General features: G+C 42.6%; 1 protein-coding gene across 1 annotated transcript in view; it reads left to right on the top strand.

Annotated features, from left to right (window-relative positions):
• lrp2b (low density lipoprotein receptor-related protein 2b) overlaps positions 1 to 21925 on the top strand; it is a 28537-nt gene that overhangs the window by 3182 nt on the left and 3430 nt on the right. Inside the window, exons 7-67 of the mRNA XM_028430413.1 lie at positions 147 to 263; positions 725 to 868; positions 1224 to 1340; positions 1560 to 1688; positions 1771 to 1940; positions 2069 to 2292; positions 2448 to 2654; positions 2768 to 2970; positions 3065 to 3205; positions 3373 to 3582; positions 3668 to 3860; positions 3980 to 4105; positions 4195 to 4325; positions 4454 to 4591; positions 4733 to 5008; positions 5112 to 5351; positions 5430 to 5552; positions 5650 to 5766; positions 5865 to 6242; positions 6369 to 6617; positions 6782 to 6990; positions 7094 to 7278; positions 7353 to 7581; positions 7718 to 7895; positions 8107 to 8235; positions 8374 to 8540; positions 8797 to 8940; positions 9209 to 9318; positions 9711 to 9888; positions 9979 to 10192; positions 10522 to 10758; positions 10846 to 11037; positions 11133 to 11605; positions 11799 to 12246; positions 12333 to 12498; positions 12577 to 12735; positions 12822 to 13111; positions 13243 to 13446; positions 13581 to 13823; positions 13938 to 14063; positions 14191 to 14310; positions 14398 to 14529; positions 14657 to 14858; positions 14947 to 15242; positions 15471 to 15987; positions 16106 to 16261; positions 16589 to 16759; positions 16849 to 17072; positions 17151 to 17328; positions 17416 to 17612; positions 17745 to 17990; positions 18468 to 18596; positions 18723 to 18842; positions 19250 to 19366; positions 19447 to 19563; positions 19889 to 20026; positions 20142 to 20264; positions 20959 to 21087; positions 21281 to 21412; positions 21500 to 21625; positions 21769 to 21912. Coding sequence (XP_028286214.1) covers positions 147 to 263; positions 725 to 868; positions 1224 to 1340; positions 1560 to 1688; positions 1771 to 1940; positions 2069 to 2292; positions 2448 to 2654; positions 2768 to 2970; positions 3065 to 3205; positions 3373 to 3582; positions 3668 to 3860; positions 3980 to 4105; positions 4195 to 4325; positions 4454 to 4591; positions 4733 to 5008; positions 5112 to 5351; positions 5430 to 5552; positions 5650 to 5766; positions 5865 to 6242; positions 6369 to 6617; positions 6782 to 6990; positions 7094 to 7278; positions 7353 to 7581; positions 7718 to 7895; positions 8107 to 8235; positions 8374 to 8540; positions 8797 to 8940; positions 9209 to 9318; positions 9711 to 9888; positions 9979 to 10192; positions 10522 to 10758; positions 10846 to 11037; positions 11133 to 11605; positions 11799 to 12246; positions 12333 to 12498; positions 12577 to 12735; positions 12822 to 13111; positions 13243 to 13446; positions 13581 to 13823; positions 13938 to 14063; positions 14191 to 14310; positions 14398 to 14529; positions 14657 to 14858; positions 14947 to 15242; positions 15471 to 15987; positions 16106 to 16261; positions 16589 to 16759; positions 16849 to 17072; positions 17151 to 17328; positions 17416 to 17612; positions 17745 to 17990; positions 18468 to 18596; positions 18723 to 18842; positions 19250 to 19366; positions 19447 to 19563; positions 19889 to 20026; positions 20142 to 20264; positions 20959 to 21087; positions 21281 to 21412; positions 21500 to 21625; positions 21769 to 21912 — 11628 coding nt within the window. The remainder of the gene's footprint in view (positions 1 to 146; positions 264 to 724; positions 869 to 1223; positions 1341 to 1559; positions 1689 to 1770; positions 1941 to 2068; positions 2293 to 2447; positions 2655 to 2767; positions 2971 to 3064; positions 3206 to 3372; positions 3583 to 3667; positions 3861 to 3979; positions 4106 to 4194; positions 4326 to 4453; positions 4592 to 4732; positions 5009 to 5111; positions 5352 to 5429; positions 5553 to 5649; positions 5767 to 5864; positions 6243 to 6368; positions 6618 to 6781; positions 6991 to 7093; positions 7279 to 7352; positions 7582 to 7717; positions 7896 to 8106; positions 8236 to 8373; positions 8541 to 8796; positions 8941 to 9208; positions 9319 to 9710; positions 9889 to 9978; positions 10193 to 10521; positions 10759 to 10845; positions 11038 to 11132; positions 11606 to 11798; positions 12247 to 12332; positions 12499 to 12576; positions 12736 to 12821; positions 13112 to 13242; positions 13447 to 13580; positions 13824 to 13937; positions 14064 to 14190; positions 14311 to 14397; positions 14530 to 14656; positions 14859 to 14946; positions 15243 to 15470; positions 15988 to 16105; positions 16262 to 16588; positions 16760 to 16848; positions 17073 to 17150; positions 17329 to 17415; positions 17613 to 17744; positions 17991 to 18467; positions 18597 to 18722; positions 18843 to 19249; positions 19367 to 19446; positions 19564 to 19888; positions 20027 to 20141; positions 20265 to 20958; positions 21088 to 21280; positions 21413 to 21499; positions 21626 to 21768; positions 21913 to 21925) is intronic.

The raw sequence follows: 21925 nt of genomic DNA, 5'->3' as shown, positions 1-21925 counted from the left end.
CTGCTATTTATTTTAACCTGTTTATTTATAGAGAAGATTGAAGCAAGGCGTCTGGACTCTACAAAGTCCAGACGCCTTGCTTCAATCTTCTCTACGTATGATGACCTGGATGACTGAGAATCTTCAACAACCTGTTTATTTCTTAGTGTACCCGAGCTGTAAAGGCAGTGAGTTCACATGTTCCAGTGGTCGTTGCATTCCTCAGCAATGGGTGTGTGACAAATTTAACGACTGTGGGGACTTAAGTGACGAGAAAGGATGTGGTGAGAAAACTTGCTATGACTATTGGACACATTCTATTTATTCAGAGGTATTTAAAATCATTGCACAAGTGAGAAACATGTTGTCAGGTTTGGACTACTGAGTGCAGCGTTGACAGCAGCTGAAAACCCCTTCCTCCCGCTGCAATGAAGCAGTCTGTAACTGGAAGAGCTGGGCAGTGCTGTCTTGCCTAGGAATTGATAAATTTTCTATCAGGGATGACAGCTAAGCCATCATTCTCCTTTTACTACATCCACTGGGTTGTGAGGGAATCTCGAGACAGCTGGCTTACCCAACCAGCTGGTCTTCTTGTGAGCTGTTGAAATGCAGCTGCCCTAGCAGGCCACACCACAGAAAACAACATCTGCTCTGTCGTGTCTTATATTCTGCACTCATATTGCAAGTGACAGACTGTTTACATCATTAGGGATAAGTAAAAAATATGTGTTTCCTTGGTTTTTAGACAGCAACTCTCGAGACTGTTACCCCGGTGAGTGGGGATGCCCGGGCTCAACCTTGTGTGTAGCAGTGGGTAAAGTGTGTGATGGCAAACTTGATTGTCCTGGAGGTACAGACGAGACCAATTCTACAGCAGAGCAAACCTGCAGTAAGTCTAACGGTTATATTTACACATATTCATATTTGCTTTAATTTGTGTGAATATCAGTTACACTAAATGGTTCGAGTCACGGCCGAGTGAGATTTGTAGCACTTTGTAAAACTTTGACCATGGTGCAGTGTGCTCATGAATGTCTCTCAGTAATTAGTAGCTGCGACTTTGATATAATTTTAACTTTCTTATCACTTCCCCCTTACACACACGTGGTTCAAGATGAACTCTTTTAAGGGTAATTTTCAGAAGATGATGGCTGTATTACTGACTATAATACTAATATTGAATTTACAAACTTGAACTGTAGCCTAGATATAGCCATGCTGATTTGTAATGTTTTTGCTGAAAGGCCTGGATCGGTGTTCTACCTTGAGCTGTGAATACCTCTGCCACCCATCTCCTCAGGGTGGTACATGCTACTGCCCTGATGGTTTTATTGTAGCCAATGACAGCCGGACGTGTGTGGGTGAGTGTCAGATGTCACATTGTTTTCTGGATTATATAATCTATATTTGATGCAACAATAATAACAGTGAATTCTCTGACAGCATCCCTAGATTTGGGGAAACCTTTTAACCTTTTTTATTACATCTTTTTATACAAGTCAGCAGAAATTACTGGCTTAATTTACTGGTTGTGAATTAATTAATGACTCATGTCTACAACTGTTTGGTCTAATGCCCAGATTATAATGACTGTCAGATCTGGGGGATCTGTGACCAGTTGTGTGAAGATCGTCCCGGGACGCACCATTGTAGTTGTGCTAATGGTTACTTCCTGGAACAGGGGCATGTCTGCAAAGCCAATGTGTCAGGTACAGAGAAGTAGTTGCACAGACACTTTCAAGTGTTACCTCTGTTAATGATGTTTACATGTACTTTTTGGTATCTTCTCAGGTGGATTGCCACAGCTCATTTTTACTAATGGAGGTGATGTGATGATGGCCGATATACATGGGCGCTTTGTCAGAACTCTGGTGCCATCACAGGGAAAAGGTTATGCTGTTGGAGTGGCCTACCACTTGCACAGCAACTTGGTGTTCTGGAGCGATACATATACCAAGAAGGTCAGTCTACTTTGTTCTTTTCCTTATTTACTTCATATTAAATGATTGTGGCTTTTATATTTTTTTTCTTGGCGACCTGAGTTAACGAAAAGAAACATGAATGCCAAACCCTTTAATTCTATTTCCAGGTTTATTCTGCCGACTATAACGGGGGTAACATCAAGGAGGTTCTGATTGCTGCAGTATCAAATGTCCAAAACCTTGCAGTGGACTGGATCAACTTCAAACTCTACGTTTTAGAAGCTATGGTGGAGCGCATTGATATGTGTGACTTTGGTGGAGGGAATCGGGTGACACTGGTGGCAGAAAACCTACAGACCCCTCATGGCCTTGCCCTGGATCCTACAGTAGGGTTAGTAAATGCTTGTATCTAACAAGGCTGATACATTTGCCTTGAGTCAGTATGTATAATATCAACCATAATTTAATCATCATAATTCTGTTTGTTAATACCTATTGTCATTATAAGTAATATCTCTCTAAGTGATACCTTTTGTTTGTTTGCAGCTACATGTTTTTCACAGACATGGGCATTTCCAATCAGCAGACAAAGCTTGAACGTGCCTTCATGGATGGCAGTAATCGTGTAGAGCTGGTAAAGAGGGGGCTCGGCACACCAACAGGAATTACCCTTGATATTGTCACCAAGAGGGTCTACTGGTCTGATAGTCACTTTGACACGGTGGAAACAGTCACATACAGGGGTTTGGACAGGTACAAGTTACACTGAAAATGTTGTTAGTCAACATTTCTCATAATTTTATGAGGAAGAAATGCTATGATTTATTTCACAAGATGGCTGTTCTGAAGTTGTTGTTGTTGCTCAGGAAAATGGTCCTTAATGGTGGAACTCAGGCTCCCCATCCCTTTGGAATGACAGTGTTTGAAAACCATGTGTTCTTTACTGACTGGACCAAGATGGGTGTGATCAGAGCCAATCGGTTTAATGGCACCAACCCATCACTCATCTATCGTACTGCAAAGCGACCAGGCCATGTTGTAGTATCACACCCTCTTCTGCAGCCTGTTGGTAAGGAGACATATTTTCAGTCCATAAATTATTATGAAAATACTACAAGATTGACAGGTGCCAGTGCTATCATGAAATTACCATTGTTTTGCAGTGATGAATCCTTGTGGCAAACACAATGGTGGTTGTGAGCACATTTGTGTATTGAGTCATCGCACTGACAATAATGGTTTGGGCTTCCGTTGCAAGTGTCGGCATGGTTATGACCTACAGCCTGACCGGCGCACCTGCTTCAGTGGGTATTTCTCAACTTGGAAAAAAAAGGAAAATTAATTTATGATTCTGTTAATTATTTAATTAGCTACAAAGTATTTAATTTTTCAATGTTTTGTGATGTCTTGATTTGGAATGGACACAATGTGATTGCCTGCTAGTAACCTCAGCCTCTCACTCTTTGAACAGAGGTGAAAGACTTTTTGTTGCTGGGCACCTCTCTGGCAGTGCGAGGAATCCCCTTGAATTTGTCCCTCCAGGAGGACATCACCCTACCCCTTACAGGACTTGGACAATCGTTTTCTGGCTCTGCAGTAGAGTATGATGGCAATGAGGAGGCCATCTTCTTCAACGATAGAAGCAGAGGCCTTATCTACAAGTCAAACCTAAATGGCAGTGGTTAGTTTTGTTACAGCTGTGTAAAATAAAATACAACTGAAATGATAGTATATCAGCTCACTATGTTTTCTTGATGCATTATTAGTTCAGCAGATTTTGACAGGCTACAGAGTGGGAACAGTTGATGCCATGGCTTATGACTGGACATCCAAGGTTTTGTTTTGGACCACCAGCACTTACAGGTCAGTGGTGGCCTTCAGAGTTGCTGACAAGTCCAGACGAGACATTGTAACTGGACTGAGGAACCCAAAGGGAATTGCAGTGCATCCTAGTGCTGGGTGAGTTGGGTCAGATTTGTAATAAGTAATAAGGGATGCAGCCTAACTCCACTTCACTAATGCAGTTTTTTTCTAAGGAAAAGTACATTTTAATTAAATGATTTTGATGTAATTTGCAGGTACTTGTTCTGGTCTGACTGGTATCGACCAGCTGTCATAATGAGGGCCGTCACCGATGGCAGCAATGCTGTTCCGCTGGTCAACACAACACTGGGATGGCCTTATGGCCTTGCTGTTGACTATATGTAAGCACAGTGATATGGTTTATGGAATTAAAAAATGTATTTCTGTGTTTTACCTGGTTGACTGACTACTTGTGATTGCTCTTGGACAGGATGAACAGGCTGTATTGGGTGGATTACCTACTGGATCAGATTGGTCACATTGGCATTGAAGGACTTGATAGACAGACATTTACCAATCTTGGACAAATTACTCAACCTTACTCTTTGACAGTTTATTCAGGTGATGTATATGGCCTCAGTAGTGTACTGAGTACTGAGTATATATATATGAGAGAGAGAGAGATTTTATTTGTATAGATACATCTATCAGATAATAGAACTAAATAGACTAGCCTTTCTGTCTTTTAGACTACCTCTATGTTGCTGATACAAGGACCAGAGCAATATTTGAGATGAGGAAGAGGGATGGAGGTGGAAATATCATGATCAGACAAGGAATCACTGGAATCATGAATATCAAAGCTTATACAGTGGGTCCCCATAGCAGTAAGTTGAACACGTCATGGTTTTGTGTTGTTTATCAAGATTCCTCTGTGTTTGTGAGCATTCTTTTTCTTGAACCAAAATAAATATGGCTGGTGATAGTGAGTCAACTGGCTGATTGCATCTCTGTCATCCTTCCAACAGCGTTCACCAGCCGTTGTAATACAGTTCCTAACGGGCTTTGCAGCCACTTCTGCTTTCCAACCCCCGGCTTCAGTCGAGTGTGTGGCTGTCCATACGGTATGAAACTTCAGGCCAACCAAAGGGACTGTGTCAAGGATGATTCTGTTCCCCCACCTGACAACTGTGGGGACTATGCCTTTGAGTGTGATGAGGGGCGCTGTAGGCCCAACTCCTACCGCTGCGATGGGATTATTGATTGTGTGGATAAGACTGATGAGGCCAACTGCACTGATACAGGTGAATATAGAAGAATAAGTGTGCTTTAGGAGTTGTAGAAATAAATATTCGGTTATTTATTAATCCAGCTGATATCCTTCCCATCTGTCCATGTGTTTGCCAGGAGGGACCTGTGCTCCTTATGCTTTTACCTGCAACAACAAGCACTGCATCCTTTCTAGCTGGCGCTGTGATGGCATGGACGACTGCGGAGACGGTTCTGATGAAGTCAACTGTCCCACTCGTCTACCGACAACCTGTGCAGCTGATTACTTTACCTGTGATAATAACAGGTGTATCTCAAAAATATGGGTGTGTGATGGTGACAATAACTGTGGTGATGGCTCTGATGAGCAGAATTGCAGTAAGTACTTATATGTCATGAAATACTGCAGATACAAAAGATCTTACAGAAAAATAATCTGTGTTTTGTTATTGTCAGATTCAACCATTACTACATGCCCTCCCTCCTACTTTTTGTGTCCTGACCACCGCTGTATCTACAACGTTTACGTGTGTGATGGAGATCAAGACTGTTTGGATGGTTCTGATGAGAAAAACTGTGGTATGAATATCACGATTCCTGGGTTCTGAAACACATTAACATTTGTGTTTAAGAAAAAAAAAACAAACACTTTTTTTTGTCTCCTTTCGACTTAAAGAGTTTTCATGTGCCTCTTATCAATTTGCCTGTGCCAGTGGGGACCAGTGTGTCAGTTCAAGTTATCGTTGTGATGGAGTGTTTGACTGCAGGGACCATTCTGATGAACGTGACTGTCGTAAGTTAAATACCAGAACTGACACTATGTATGTAAAGCTACTACAGTTTTTTTTTGAATAAATAAATAAATGATATTCAAAATCTCTGTACCTGCAGCCACGCGAGGTCCAGGCCACTGCCATGATGATGAGTTCCAGTGTCAGACTGACGGTTTCTGCATACCAGACGAGTGGGAATGTGATGGCCATCCAGACTGTTTAGATGGTTCTGATGAACACAACACCTGCCCAACTGTCACCTGCAGACCCAACTACTTCCAGTGCGCCAACATGATGTGCATCCATGAAAGTTGGTTATGTGACGGTGAAAATGACTGCCGGGACATGAGTGATGAACAGAACTGCCCCACACCCCCATTTAGTTGTCCCTCTGGGCAGTGGCTTTGCCCCACAGACCAGGTGTGTATCGACCTGAATAAGGTGTGCAATGGCCAGAGGGACTGTCCAAATGGAGCAGATGAGTCACCTATCTGCAGTGAGTTTTCATACATTTGTACTGTTGTGATTGTTGTTGCACATAAGATAAAAAAGTACATTTTGCCTTATATTTAAAAAATACAACAAAACGATAAACACTTGTTAACTGCGTATTTTCACAAAGACCAAGATGACTGTGCACTGCACAATGGAGGCTGCAGTCACGGCTGTGTCCAAGGACCATTTGGGGCTCAGTGTACCTGTCCGCCAGGATTTCAGCTCCTCAATGACTCCAAGACGTGTGATGACATCAATGAGTGTCTGATACCTGGATTCTGCAGCCAGGAGTGCTACAATGAGAGAGGAACCTTTAGGTGCTACTGTTCAGAGGGTTACCTCCTTCAGCCTGATGGACGCACCTGCAAAGCTGCAGGTAAAGGGATTTTGTTTTTGAGCATCTGTGTTTTAATGTGTAAGTGAAAGTTTTCATGTTAAATAGCAAGACTATATTCATTCACATGCTGTGTTTCCAGCATTTGTATGTGAGATTTTTCTCTGTTGGAGCTTTGAAGATGAAAGATGTTTGTCTTCTTTTAGATCCTCTAGCAGCTGTACTTTTGGTTGCCAGACGTAGCCAGATCATCGCCAATAGGATCAACATGAGACCACCCCAGATTCTTCCAGTGATCAGCGGTTCAGGCATTGTAACTGTAGACTTTGACCGCTTGACTTCCAAAATCTACTGGGCTGATGCATCACAGAAGAAAATATGGAGTGCCTACCAGAATGGCACAGACAGACAAGAAGTAAGTTCAATGGGACAGAGTCAAACTATTTCGCGAGTAATATTTGACCACAGGGTCAACGTGTGCAATGTTCTCTGCATTCAGTGTGTCTGTGTTATTCCAGGTGTTCTCTACTGGTCTTATGGTACCAGAGAGCATTGCAGTTGATTGGGTAGGTCGGAACCTTTATTGGACTGATTCCGTCATGGAGAACATTGAGGTGTCCACTCTGGATGGTCGCTTTCGGAAGGTTCTTTTAACCAAAAATGTCACCAGCCCTCGTGGATTAGCTTTAGATCCCCGCACCCAGTAAGAAGTCTCTCATTAAATCATCATTCTCAGATGTTACTAAATCATCATTAATCAGTTGTCAATCTTCCCAGCATCAACCTGATGTTCTGGTCAGACTGGGGTCAGAACCCCAGGATTGAACAGGCTAGTATGGATGGATTAGGGAGACGAGTCATTGTCAGCACTAAGCTCTACTGGCCCAACGGCTTGGCCCTTGACTACACCACCCGCAGGGTCTACTTTGGGGATGCCTATCTCAAATACATTGACTACTGTGACTACGACGGCAACAACCGACATCAAGTCATGGCCAGCGACATGGTGAGTTTAGTTTTGATAATGTTTTAGTGTGGGTCAATGACAAACAAATGTTTGTATACTGCCAATCAAGACAGCAAATGAGAAGTTTAGAATAAATCTTTTATAATGGTTTAAAACCACAAATCTCCCTTTACAGGTTCTTCAGCACCCACATGGTATGACCATCTTTGAGGACGACATCTACTGGTCAGAGCTATACACCAGTAAGGTGATGAAGACAAACAAGTTCCATGGTGGCAACATCACAATTTTGATGAACAATGTCTACCAGCCCTTGGGCATCGTCATGGACCATCCGATCAAACAACCCACAGGTAAGTCCTAAAATATAAGAAATATCAACAGCTTAAAAAGAAAAATGTCTGTCAGAGGATACTAAAGGATTCACACAAAATCAAATTTTACAGGAAATTAAAAAAAACTATTGACAAATGAATTCTTGGGTCTTAGTCTACAAGAACCAGTTTGTTGAAATTGTTAAACACTATTCTAAGTCTAATGGTTACGCTGTGGTTCTGCATTTAGCCACCAACCCATGCAGCGAACATTTATGCTCTCAGCTGTGCCTGCTGTCAACCCTGAGACCCAGGTACTACTCCTGTGACTGTCAGTCTGGTTGGAAGCTAGATGCTGACAAACGCACCTGTATCAAAGGTATGCCTTTAAACAACCATTTTTTTAATTTTATGTAATCAATGTCACCTAATTTTAACTTTGTTTTAATTTTATAGTGTTTCTACTTTCATCTTCTCACATTTGTGTTCTTCTTTTGTATGTTATTGATTGTTATAGATGAGACTCCCTTCCTGATGGTGGTCAGGGATTCAGTAATTTTTGGCATTCCCTTGGACCCTGCTGACCCATCCAACAATGCAATGGCTCCGGTGTCTGGCATCAGCCAGGGGCAAGACATTGATTTTGATGACCAGGAGCAGTTTGTCTATTGGGTGCAGAATACTGTGAGTGGAGGTCTTAAATTTAAGAACACTATAAATGTTTAATTTATATTATCAGTTTGATCTGATATGATTTTTTGAAAAATGTTAATTGAAACATATAATTGTATATAATTAATACTAAACATAAATATGACTTGAGTTTAATATTTCCACAACATGTAATGGCAATACAAATTCGTTTTTACATTTTTTTATATTTTTGTTTATAACTCAACTATTGACAGTTTCTCATATGCTCTTTTTGCACTATTACAAGGGTTCCATCTGGCGAGTAAAAACCAGCGGGACCAACAGGTCAGAGTTTGCTCCAGCTGCTTACATGGGGTCACCATCTGGTCTGGCTTTTGATTGGATAAGCAGAATTATGTATTACACCAATCCCACTGCAAAAACCATTGAAGTAAGCATATTTTGTGACAAAAATACAATGCTGATGAAGAACTGTTGATGATATAACTGATGATATTAAAAAATAACTACATACAATGGAATTAGGACATGGCCTATGTAACATAGAGGAAAAATATTAATTAGTGAGATGACCCTATTGTATTTATACCACTTCTAAAAACAGGTATCCTCCTTCTATAGCACATTTAGCCTTGATTATAATTAGTGTATTCATATGATCATATTTTCAGTTCAATAAAAAAAAACTTTCCACTTAGGTCATTCGTGTAGATGGAAGTGAGAAATATAGGAAGACCATCATTACCTCAACTGGCAAACCTGAGGGAGCAGGACAGCCTATTGGAATTGCCCTGGATCCAGCCCGAGGGTAAAGCATCAGTTTGCTGAGCATTTGCTGTCCTAATGGAATACATCAGCATGGACAAAATAATAAAGTAATCTGTGTCCCATTTTATGGGTAAAATGAATTAATGTATTAAGATATTTATTCTCTATTCTATCTTTTTGATGGCAGTGAACAATATATGTTTTTTTTTATATGGGAGACACAACCAATTACCCAAGAGCCCATTAACATTAATCAGACACAATAGCTGGTTGACAAGGACAAAGTGGGCTAATCGTTGATATATCATTGGGCAACATGTCCACCCCTATCTTCTTTCATGGGATATAAATTAACTTAATGTTAAACTTTTGATACAGTACAGAAATGACACTGCTTTGGTTCTTTCTCCTGCTTACACTTTCCCTCCACAGGAAATTATTTTGGACAGACAAGGGCTCAGACAGTGGAGTCCCTCCAAAAATTGGCAGTGCTGATATGGATGGAGGCAACCTCAGGAATCTCTACACAGACAACTTGGCTAACATTGGGTTTATTGCAGCTGACATTTCTACCAGGAAATTGTACTGGGGTGTGGCAGGCTCAGGGGTGGTATGTACAGAATACTTGCTCATGTTGTAGATTATGACCAGAAGATGTCTGTGAAAGCAGCACCTTTATTCTCCATCTTTGTTTGCTCAGATCGAGAGTGGCACCATGGACGGGGTCAGCCGTATGACTGTGGTCAGTGGCCTGTCCCACCCATGGGGTCTAACAATTTACCAGGACCACCTCTACTATACCGATCTGGACTATGAGGTCATTGAGAGGGTGGACAAGAGCAACGGTGCCAATATGGTGGTGATGAGGAGCGGCATGTCTGGCCTGCGTGCCCTCAAAGTGCATGCGAGAGACAGTATGTGGATTCACTGGTTTTTATTTAATCCAGAAGTGTCTGATCTACAGCTTATTTGTGTTTTCATTTTTTATCCACACTTTTACATTATGCAGTGAATAATTACTGCCATTGAGAGAGTGAGTAGGAGTTTAGTTCCCTCCTCAAGGACAGCACACAGCATCATTGAGCACTGTTTGTGTTTAATTTTCTCAGTGTAGCTTTTGTGTTGGTAAACATGTTTCCACTACAGGCATTGTGTCATTCATTTTTGAGGACTGAGAGGAGATTTCATGTCTGTAAGTGCACCAGACACTAAATCACCTTCACCACTGTCTGTCCCCACTCAGACTCAGCTGGGACCGCCAATGCTTGCAGCTCCAACAACGGAGGGTGTTCACACCTCTGTCTGCCCAAACCAGACAATCAAAAGACCTGCGCCTGCACCACTGGATTTTACCCCTCTGAAGATGGTTCACGCTGCGAACAGTATGAATCATTTGCCATCATCTCCACCCTAAAGTATATCCGTGGCTTCCACATAAACAGCTCAGACCACTCTGAGGCCATGGTCCCTGTTGGTGGACGTATGTTGGCTTTTGTGTTTTCCTTTAAATGTTTACATTTGTATTTACAACACGTTTTCTTACAAATGGAATTGTTTTTCTTATCAGCATCATACTCAATAAAAGGGAAGCTGGACCTCCATATCGATTCTGGCTTTTTATACTGGACTGACAACAGCACGTCCTCCTCATACAAGGGCATCTTCAGGGCCAAAACAGATGGAGGACATTATGGTAGTGTGATCACTTCAGGTGTTGGAAGAAGAGGCATTCAGGGCCTGGCTGTTGACTGGGTTGCAGGTTTGAAGCCATTCACTTTTTAACAAGGAGGTTCTACAGAAATAACAAAATACACAAAACACAGTAGAATTTACATACAACGTTCACCTTCTCAGGTAACTTGTACTTCACCAATGCCTTCGAGAGTGAGACCTTCCTGGAGGTTCTGGCCATCAACACCACCTATCGAATGATTCTCCTCAAGTCTGCTGAGGACCAGCCCCAGGACATGGCAGTCAGCCCCAAGCTTCGCTACCTCTTCTGGACTGATAGTGGCCAAACACCCAAAATTGAGCGTGCCCTCCTGGATGGCACAAACCGCACCGTTTTAGCATCGGAGAGCCTGGCATCCCCTCGTGGTTTAACAGTAGATTACACCAACGATTTCCTCTACTGGACAGATGATGTTCTTGATATGATCTCCCGCATGGCCATAGATGGCACACAGAGGCAGATTATCCGATATGGGAGTCGATATCCATCCCCAACTGGAATGGCTATATTGGGAAACTATATGCTGTGGGTGGATAGTAAGCTTGGAAAGCTCTTCCAGTCTACCAAGGATCCAGCCAATACTGACCAGCCAGAGGTAAAAAAAAAGTTTGTTATAACATACAGATTAAGCTGTTATGATCATGTGCATCTTGGGCATTGGACAAGGCTTTCTGTGGGGAACCCATTGTGGGTTTTTGTTGATTGACAAGTAACTGCATCAGCTCCAATGATCCTGCTTTGATTGTGTTACCACAAAATAACTAAACTGCACATTTTGTTGGAACCAGGTAATCCGGGACAGTCTTGATGGGTTGTTGGATGTTGCCATCTTTGATGCTCACATCCAGCCCACATCTGCCAACCTGGTGGGTTTCAACCCATGCCAGGAAGACAATGGACGCTGCCAACAGCTCTGCTTTGCCATTCCCAACCAAGAGAAACCTAAATGTGGTTGTGCCCATGGGTCACTCCTTAATAATGGAGTCACGTGTGGTTATGGACTTGATGAGTTTCTAGTTTTTACCACAGATTACACACTGAATAGCCTAAGGTTAGACCCCATAGACCACAGCACTCCATTTCCAACAGTAAACCTGGGTTATGGTTTAGTGGCCTTGGATTATGACTTCAGGGAGAAACGACTTTTCTTCAGCCAGTATATGGGAATAGGTCGCAGCCGAATTGGCTATATCACAACAACATCCATCAGCAACCCTCCTGTCATTTTGGCTGCAAGTAAGTGTAGCATTACTTGACACCATTTTCCATGTTCTCATTTCTTCCATTATCTTATGTCCCCTATTCTCCCCTGTGTGTATTAGATTTGGATGATCCAGAAGGACTTGCATATGACTGGGTCAATAAGCGGCTCTACTTTACTGACTACTATACCCGTAATGTGCAGTCAATTGGGGTGGATGGGTTGAACCGCTCTGTTATTGCATCTGCAGACCGTCCCAGAGCGATCATTGTGGATCCATGCTATGGGTAAAAGCAGAAAACCATTATTTCAGCCATTGAATAGCGAATGTCAAGTATATTCATGAGCTTCATTGTTTTTCCCAGTTACCTTTACTGGACTGACTGGGGCTATCCAGCCAAAATTGAGAGGGCCACTCTTGGTGGAAACTTCCGGACCTCTATCATCAACAGCAGCCTTACAACTCCCAATGGCCTGTCTCTAGATTATGAAGAGAGGATGCTCTACTGGGCTGATGCCTCACTGTATGTTCAGTTTTTTGTTGCATAACTAAAAGTAGGAGAGTGACAATTTTTGCAGCAGATGTTTTTTTTTATATTGCTTTCTACAGAGACAGGATCGAGCGAGCCACTCTGACTGGTGAGAACCGGCAAGTGATCGTGCAAGGTGTCCAGTACCCATACGCCATGACTGTCTTCAAGCAGGACATTTTCTGGACTGACTGGACAGAGAGAGCTGTCTTTAGGGCTGGGAAAGATGATGGCTCTGGCTTTGCCGTGTTAGCCCAGGAAATGCAATACCGACCAAATGACATCCATGTGTATGCTGCATCTAAACAGGAAAGTTGTTCCAGTTCCTGCCAGCAGTTTAATGGAGGCTGCAGTCATATCTGTGTTCCAGGTAAGAATATTCTTATATATTAATACAGTGAGACATACAGTGCTGCTAATTAGAAAGAGCAATTATGTCTTTATTCCCTCTTGTTCTTCTGCAACCCTAAAGTACATCACCTCTTATAATCTCTCCTGCAGGTCCAGTGGGCCCTGAATGCCAGTGTCCTCATCAGGGGAACTGGTACTTGGCCAACAATGGCAAAGACTGTATCAAAGACACAGGGAAACGCTGTCAGCCAGAGCAGTTCACCTGTCTCAATGGCAACTGTATTTCAGCACGCTGGAAGTGTGATGGCCATGATGACTGCAATGACAACTCAGATGAGCTTGAGAGAGTGTGTGGTGAGATATCAGAATTTTTGCTGCTTTGTCCCATTCCCTTCTGTAGATGGTTTGTTACATTGGTGTGAAACAAACATATGCACATTCATTCGACTGTTAGTTTACAGCTCTGGCTTCTTTTTAACATTACTTAGCCTTCCACACCTGCTCAGCCATAGACTTCACCTGTGACAATGGGCGTTGCATTCCACTGAGCTACACCTGTGACTACACAAATGACTGTGGTGACAACAGTGATGAACGGGGATGCCCCTTTCCCACATGTAACCCAACTACTGAGTTCACCTGTGCTAATGGCCGCTGCATTAGTGCTGCATTTGTCTGTGATGGCCATAATGACTGTAGAGACAACGCAACATCTGATGAAATCAATTGCCGTGAGTGACACTGAGGCTGATGAAGTATTTCATTCATTAACTGATGGCTTAGTTAAGACGTACAATTAAGTTTAGATACATTTATAATTTTTCACCCTCCTTAACTCTCTGCAGCTGAACGCATATGCCCTTCTGGCCAGGTCAAATGTGAGAACACTAACATCTGCATCTACCCTGAAAGTCTTTGTGATGGTTACAACAACTGTGGAGACAACAGTGATGAAAATCCTCTCTTCTGTGGTAAGTGGAACACAGAGTGAGAGGATGTATAAAAAGACAGACATGCATCCTGCAAAGTTTTATTGCTGGATAAACCTGTACAGACATACACCTATTTTAATCATGTTAATGTGTTGCTGTATTACAGTGGGTCGTACGTGCTCTCCGAATCAGTTCCGTTGTGATGCAGGGAAGTGTATCCCTCAGGCTTGGGTATGTGACTCCATCAGAGACTGCAGTGATGGAACAGATGAGCCTCCTTCTTGTGGTGAGTTTTTTTTATTTATAAAGCTGAAATAAATAAAATATGTATATACACTGTAATGGAAATGTATTTTTCTTAATTCCCATGCAGAGGATCAGATCAAAACATGCAGTCCAAGTCAGTTCACATGTACTAATGGGAACTGCATCCCCCAGTCACTGGTTTGTGATGGCAACAATGACTGCTGGGACAACAGTGATGAAGCTCCAGAACTGCAGTGCGGTGAGATTCTGCATCCTGCTACAATTTGAATGCAACATACTGAATCAAAACTTGTGCAGCTCAACAGATGACCTGGTTTCATATTGTTTAGCCAGCCATGTTTCTGCCCTTTCTCCCTCTCCTTTAGGACAACGTACCTGCAGTTCCAACCAGTTCACTTGTCCAACCTGGCATCCTGGCCACCCACGGTGTGTGCCCTTGACTTTTGTGTGTGATGGGGAGAAAGACTGTGCAAATGCAGCCGATGAGCTCCAGAATTGTCCCAATCGGACCTGCCATATGAATGAGTTTTCCTGCTCTAATGGGCTTTGCATCCTCCTTCCTTTCCAGTAAGTGTGAAATGTATGTGTTTGGATAAAATAACAGATTTGTTTACAAGTCTCTTCTCAGTGAGTAATAAATTACTTTTCTTCCTAGCTGTGACCGTGTGAATGACTGTGGAGATGGCAGTGATGAGTTGGGCTGTACCTATGACACATGCAGTAGCAACCAGTTCACCTGTGGTAACGGAGCCTGCATCTCCGCGTCCTTCACATGTGATGGGGACAGCGACTGCATGGATGGTTCTGATGAAGCGGACAGTTTGTGCATCACCCCCCAGCCCACCTGTTCTCCACAGCACTACTTGTGCAAGTCAGGTGAATGCATCGAGAACAACAAGGTGTGCAATGGACAGAAGGACTGCCAGGACAACAGTGATGAAAAAGGCTGCGGTGAGAGACACAGAAATGTGGAATTATGTTACATTCATTATATGATTTAAAAATGGTTTACCTGCCTGTTACACACAAGATACAGTGTTTGGTTTCAGAGCCTTTGTTTTGTTGTGTTGCACATATAAAAAGGTGTTAAGAATGCATATGTATAAAATGTGATAAAATGTATATTCTAAAAAAAATGTTGCATTGCTTCTTTTCTCCCTCTTTCATTATTTGGTTTAGGTATCAACGAGTGTAACAACCCATCAATCCACAAGTGTGCCCAACTCTGCACAGACACCCTCACTGGTTATTACTGCTCTTGCTACCCAGGCTACCAACTCATGCCAGATGGCAAAGCTTGCGAGGACCTGAATGAGTGTGTCAGCACACCCGCCGTCTGCAGCCAGATCTGCGAAAACACTGTTGGCTCATACCACTGCAAATGCGCCCCTGGATACATCCGTGAACCTGATGGTCGCACCTGTCGTCAGAACAGTGGCATTGCCCCATACCTGTTGTATAGTAATCGCTACTACATCCGCAATTTGACCACTGATGGATCACATCTGAGTATAGTCCTTCAGGGGCTGTCCAATGTGGTTGCATTAGATTTTGATCACTATGACAAGCGACTTTATTGGATTGATGCAGGGATAGGAAAAATTGAGAGAATGCGTTTTGATGGGAGTGACAGGGAGACACTGGCAGATCAAAATATAGTAGGAGCTGAAGGCCTTGCACTGGACTGGGCTGGCAGGTTTGTGAAATGAAAGCACATTAATAATTTGTTGACATAATATGTGTTTCATTTGTGGTAAATCGCTGATAAAGACAAAAGCATGAGTGCAGTGATTTTTTTTTGGTGTCTCCTGCAGGAAGTTATACTGGACAGATAGCTTCTATGGCTCAATTCATGTGATGGAGCTAGATGGGCGCTACCAGAAGAAGCTGGTGTCAGGGGATTTCACAGATGGAAATAACACCTATACTGTCAGTCGACCTCGTGCTGTAGCTGTCAACCCTAAATATGGGTATTCACACACACGCACACAGACCACACAACCTTGATCCCCAGCATATTATCTGTACAGGTGCTACAGTCAGACTTTATTGTTGCTCCAATGATTGAATCTAATAATTACATTACATTGTTATTGTTTACATAGGCTATATGAATTTGCACCGTCTAGTTAGACCCAGGAATAAAAAACGTTAAAAGAAATTCTTCCTTTATTAGGCTTTATGTGCTGTTTCCTCTGTGCAGAGGATTTATATTGGGAAATGACCCCTTCATTTATTCCTAATCCTTTGTTTGGACTTTCTCTTATCTCTCTCATTTCCCCCCTTCCTTCATCCAGATGGCTGTACTGGACCGACTGGGGAGATGCAGCTATTATTGGCAGAGTTGGCATGGATGGAGCAAATATCAGTGCCATTATAACAACCAAGCTGGAATGGCCAACTGCTTTGACCATAGACTATACCACCAACAAGATCTTCTTTGCTGATTCCCATCTTAACTTTTTGGAGTAAGCATCACAATTTAGCACATAGTGAAGTCTCTTTATTGAAGCGTCAGTAAAGTACCAACAACGTATACTAACCTTGAATATTTTAGCTTTGCAGACATGGATGGTCAGAACCGGCACCGAGCCATTGGTGGCACACTTCCCCATGTATTTGCTGTTACTCTGTTTGAAGACTGGGTCTACTGGACAGACTGGAACACACACACTGTTGAGAAAGCCCATAAGTATACTGGGGAGCAGCGCACAATCATGGGCAACAACACACATAGGCCCTACGACATTCATGTGTACCACCCCTACAGGCAGCCGCGAAGTATGTGAATGACAGCTTCATATTCATAAGGTCTCAGCAGATTTTAGCATATATTTTAATCAATTGAATATACCGTAGGTGAAAACCCCTGCTCGTCCCACTCTTTGACCTGCAGTCATTTGTGTCTGATTGGACCTGGTGGGCAGAAAGCTACCTGCGAGTGTCCAGATCACTTTATCGGCTTGGCCGTGGGCTTCAAGATCCAGTGTGTTGCTGACTGCTCTAGCACCCAGTTCCGCTGTGGGGACAATGAGAAGTTAGTCTGACAAAAATTAGTCTTTCCTTTACACAATCATCCAGTAATGATACCCTATAATTGTATGTTCTCCTGTCTTTACTGTAGATGTGTTCCTATATGGTGGAAATGTGACGGCCAGTCAGACTGTGGTGATGGCTCAGACGAACCTCAGACCTGCCCATCTCGTTATTGTCCCATTGGCCAGTTCCAGTGTCAAGACGGCAATTGCACCTACCCTGGTTTCATCTGTGATGGGCACCCAGACTGCCCTGACAGCTCAGATGAGGATGCTGCTCTCTGCAGTATGACCATAAACATAGTATCTACTAAAATGCTAGAGTGCCAAAAATCTGATGATGACTCACATACAGCCCCATAATAGGACACTTGTTTGTGTAAAATTCAAACAGTAAGTAACCTGTTTTTTGTTATAGGTGATCACCGATGTCAGGAAAATCAGTTTCAGTGTAAAAACAAGATGTGCATCCCTGTGTCCTGGCACTGCGACGGACTGAAGGACTGTTCAGACGGCAGCGATGAAGACGCAGAGACTTGTTCACAGAAGACATGTAAACCAGGACAGTTCCAGTGTGCCAACGGTCGCTGTCTGCCATCAAGTTATGTGTGTGATGCTCAGGATGACTGTGGAGATGGATCTGATGAGCCATATGAAACCTGCAGTGAGTCTGACATTCAACTGAAATGAATTAGAACAACAGTGAGCCACCGCATTAGGGGGACCAGTAGAGGCACAACGTTATGGTTGTGGCTGTGGCAGGAACTAAACATACAACAACAACTTTATTTGCCTACCTGTGTCTGTGATGAGTACAGAAAGGCACCGCTGTAATTGATGTTGGCAGAGCACTGCAGCGGAAAAACTTGACAGTTTAATCAAGCATAGATTTATCTGGTTTTCTGTGATAGATAATCAATGTAGATTCAGATGTGTTTGGTAGTCTGACTGAATTAATGAGGGTGAACTAGACATACCAGATATTTTGAATGTAAGTGTTGTCCTTTCCCCTCTCATCCTCTTCCTTCTCCTTCTAATCACTGCCTGTCCTTCCCTGCCTTATTTCTGTCTTTCTCATTATTGCTCATCTGCATTCTTGAAACCCCTCAATGGTTTATTCATTTTCTTTTTCTCTCTTCAGTGGGTCCAGACCATAAGTGTGATGCAGACACAGAGTTCTCTTGCAAGACAAACTACCGCTGTATTCCTCAGTGGGCCCGCTGTGATGGCACTAACGACTGCATCGACAACAGCGATGAGGAAGGCTGTGGTCAGTGTTTATGTCAGCAAATGTGTTGTTATGAGATTGTACTAGTGAAGTCCATGTGTTTTAAATTTTAAACCTGACTACACATTGATACATCTCTGCTGCTTCCTGACATTGTTCTTCTGACAGAGGCGGTGACATGTGACCCTCTGGGAGATTTTCGATGTGACAACCACCGCTGTATTCCCATCCGCTGGCAGTGTGATGGCACCAACGATTGTGGCGATGGTTCAGATGAGAGGAACTGCCGTAAGTGTCATGCTCAATATGTTTTAACCTAATCTATTTCAGAACTATTACAGACCAGAAAACGTTTAAAAGAGACATGTCCACACAGGCCCCCTTATGTGTTTGTCTATTATTTTTATTATGATCTGACAAATCGATTGAGAAGCCTAGAAATATATGGAAATTAAAATTATAAAATGCATAGGAACCCTGGTTAATGCATAACTATACTATATATATGTATATATATATATATATACATACTGTAAAGCTTTAATCATACTTTCATTCAAGTTTCATTCACGGTAATAAGTCTTAAGTAATTTCCCCCTGGGATCAATAAAGTATTTCTGATTCTGATTCTGTATACCTTAAAGCTCTTCTACTCTAAAGCTCATACCTTAGATATGTGTATCTCTGGTCTCTAGAGCCAAGGCCATGCTCTGAAAGTGAGTTTCGATGTGACAATGCACAGTGCATCCCTGGAAACTGGGTGTGTGACCATGACAACGACTGCGGAGACAACTCAGATGAGCGAGACTGCGGTAAGCAGTTGTTGCACACAAACTGACTTTCCACAAAGTATTCAACACTCACTCACGTTAACATCTTGGCAACCTTCCAGAGTTGCAGACATGTCGCCCAGGTTCATTCCAGTGTGACTCAGGTCACTGTATCCCTGCTGCTCTGCAGTGTGATGGCAGGCCTGATTGTCTGGATCTGTCAGATGAGACCAGATGTCGTAAGTAAACAACAAAAAAATAATGGAAAACTGGCTTTTTTGTTTTTTTTTTCTTGTCTGTGTAAAATAATTATATGGGTTTATAGGCTTCTAACTAATGGTAATTATCTCCAGTGAAGCACAACACAGTCGTCATAATAAGCAGACACAAACCCCCTTTAGTACTTAATCCTTTTTATGTAGTAGACTGGGTTCAGTTTGAGTCAGAAGCCTAGTTATATTTGGCTTTTTTAAAGGTAACAGTCTGTAGTAAATAAGAACTAAATAGATCATCATTTTTAGTAATTATGTACAAGCTGCTCTCTTATCCTCCCATCCTTTCCAGCTACTCGTTACCCAGGAGGTCGTTGGTGTCCTCAGCATCAGTTCCAGTGTGCTAACCGTCTGTGTGTGAGCCAGAGCTGGGTGTGTGATGGCAATGATGACTGCGGGGACCGCTCTGATGAACAGCTCACTTTATGTTGTGAGGACATGTTATACAAGCACTATAAACAACAATATGATGTAATTAACAAAGGAACAAAAGAAATAACTAGGAATAAACAGTAACTGTGTGTTATTTGTGTGTGTCTGACTAGTGAACATCACCTGCGAGATGCCATACAGATTTCGGTGTGCCAACGGCTACTGTGTCTACTCTGGCCTGCTGTGCAATAAGAAGGATGACTGTGGAGATGGCAGTGACGAGAAAGAAGAACTCTGTATGACTCCCACACCTACGTGCCACAGTCTAGACTGATAGACTAAAATAAAGTACAGAATATTTAGATGATTTAGAGCGAAAAAGAGCAGAGATGAGCAGAAATGAAAAGAAATATTATATAGAACACAAAATAGAATATAGAACACTCAATTGTTTTTTTGCTCTTATCATTAGTTTCTGGGTTTGCCAGCCATTAGTTCAAACACTAATGCTCCTGAACATTCTTCTCAGAACAGTCACACTGGAAGTCCTGAAATGACATCAGTGTGTGCACAGGTCACAAAGCCTGAAGCAAACACAGGATAAGGAACTAGTCTGTTTTATGGAATTGTTACACAATCAGCTTAAACGTCAATCAGAGCAAATTATTTTGAGGGGAGATTAAATAGTTAGGTTCAGAGGTGGAGATGGATAAGACCAACAGAATGTTGTCATGTAGTAATATACAAATATATACTGTAACCATGCAGCTATTCCTGTGTGTCCATGTAAATCGGCATATACCATGAATGTTTAGCTTGTGGGTGTTTAATCTAGTGGGCAGTGTAATCTTTGTTTGAGAGTAGTGGAGATATCCACTCTAAATTCAGTCTTAGAATAGTGAAAGGGATGTTTCCACAGAAGGGCTGTTACCCACTCTACCTCCTCTGCATACTTGTGTTGATGATTCATGTTGCCTGTGTCCTTCACAGGCCGGGAGCCCACACTGCCCCCCTGCACATTGGAAGAGTTTAAATGCACTAATGGGCACTGTGTGCCCCTACCATATGTATGCGACCACAATGACAACTGTGGAGACCTCACGGATGAAATGGGCTGCAGTGAGTACCTCAACATGACACACACTACTGCCACTGTCCTCTTTTTATTTGAAAACAAATGACTGTAGTATTATAGGCTTTCAGTCCTGAACTAGTCTGATTGTAGGTATAATCATTTAGCTGATTTAATTATAGTCCAATAAAGATCATAGTAGTGAGCTCAGCTTACTAGCTCTGTGTTCGTCTCCTCCAGATTTTGGCCATGATCGTTACTGTGAAGAGAAGCTGTGCCAGCAAGATTGCACTAATCTGAACGGCACTGGCTTCATCTGCTCCTGCAAACCTGGATACATGGTGGACCCAGACAGCACCTACACCTGCTTGGGTACACACAGTTAAACTGACACATGTGTTAACTGCTCAGTAAGACTCTGCGGTCTTCTGAGTTTATTGGTTCTCCTTACTCTTTCAGACATCAATGAGTGTGAGGTGTATGGTACCTGTCCACAAGTCTGCAAGAACACCAAAGGAGGTTATGACTGTGAGTGTGCCCCTGGTTACAGGAAAGTGGGTGACGGCAACATGTGCGAGGCTGACGGTGAGAACATTTCTTTAGATTTACTGTGCAATCGTTATATTAATGAATGATCGTTATATTAATGAAGTGATTGTCTCGGACATAGACTGTGATAAACCGTGTTCATCTATGGCTGAAATTTTGGTTCTGTCCGTCTCCCACAGGAGCGACTCCGCTGCTTCTTCTCCCAGAGAACATTCGTATTCGGAGGTTCAATCTGCAGACAGAGGCCTACCATGACTTCCTTCAAGAAGAGGAACACATCATGGCTCTAGACTACGACTGGAACCACAACAACACCGGATACAGTAAGCTCCACAG

This window comes from Parambassis ranga, chromosome 19, assembly GCF_900634625.1.
Source record: "Parambassis ranga chromosome 19, fParRan2.1, whole genome shotgun sequence".
Classification (NCBI taxonomy): Eukaryota; Metazoa; Chordata; class Actinopteri; family Ambassidae; genus Parambassis; species Parambassis ranga.
This window is presented reverse-complemented; position numbering and strand designations above follow the sequence as displayed.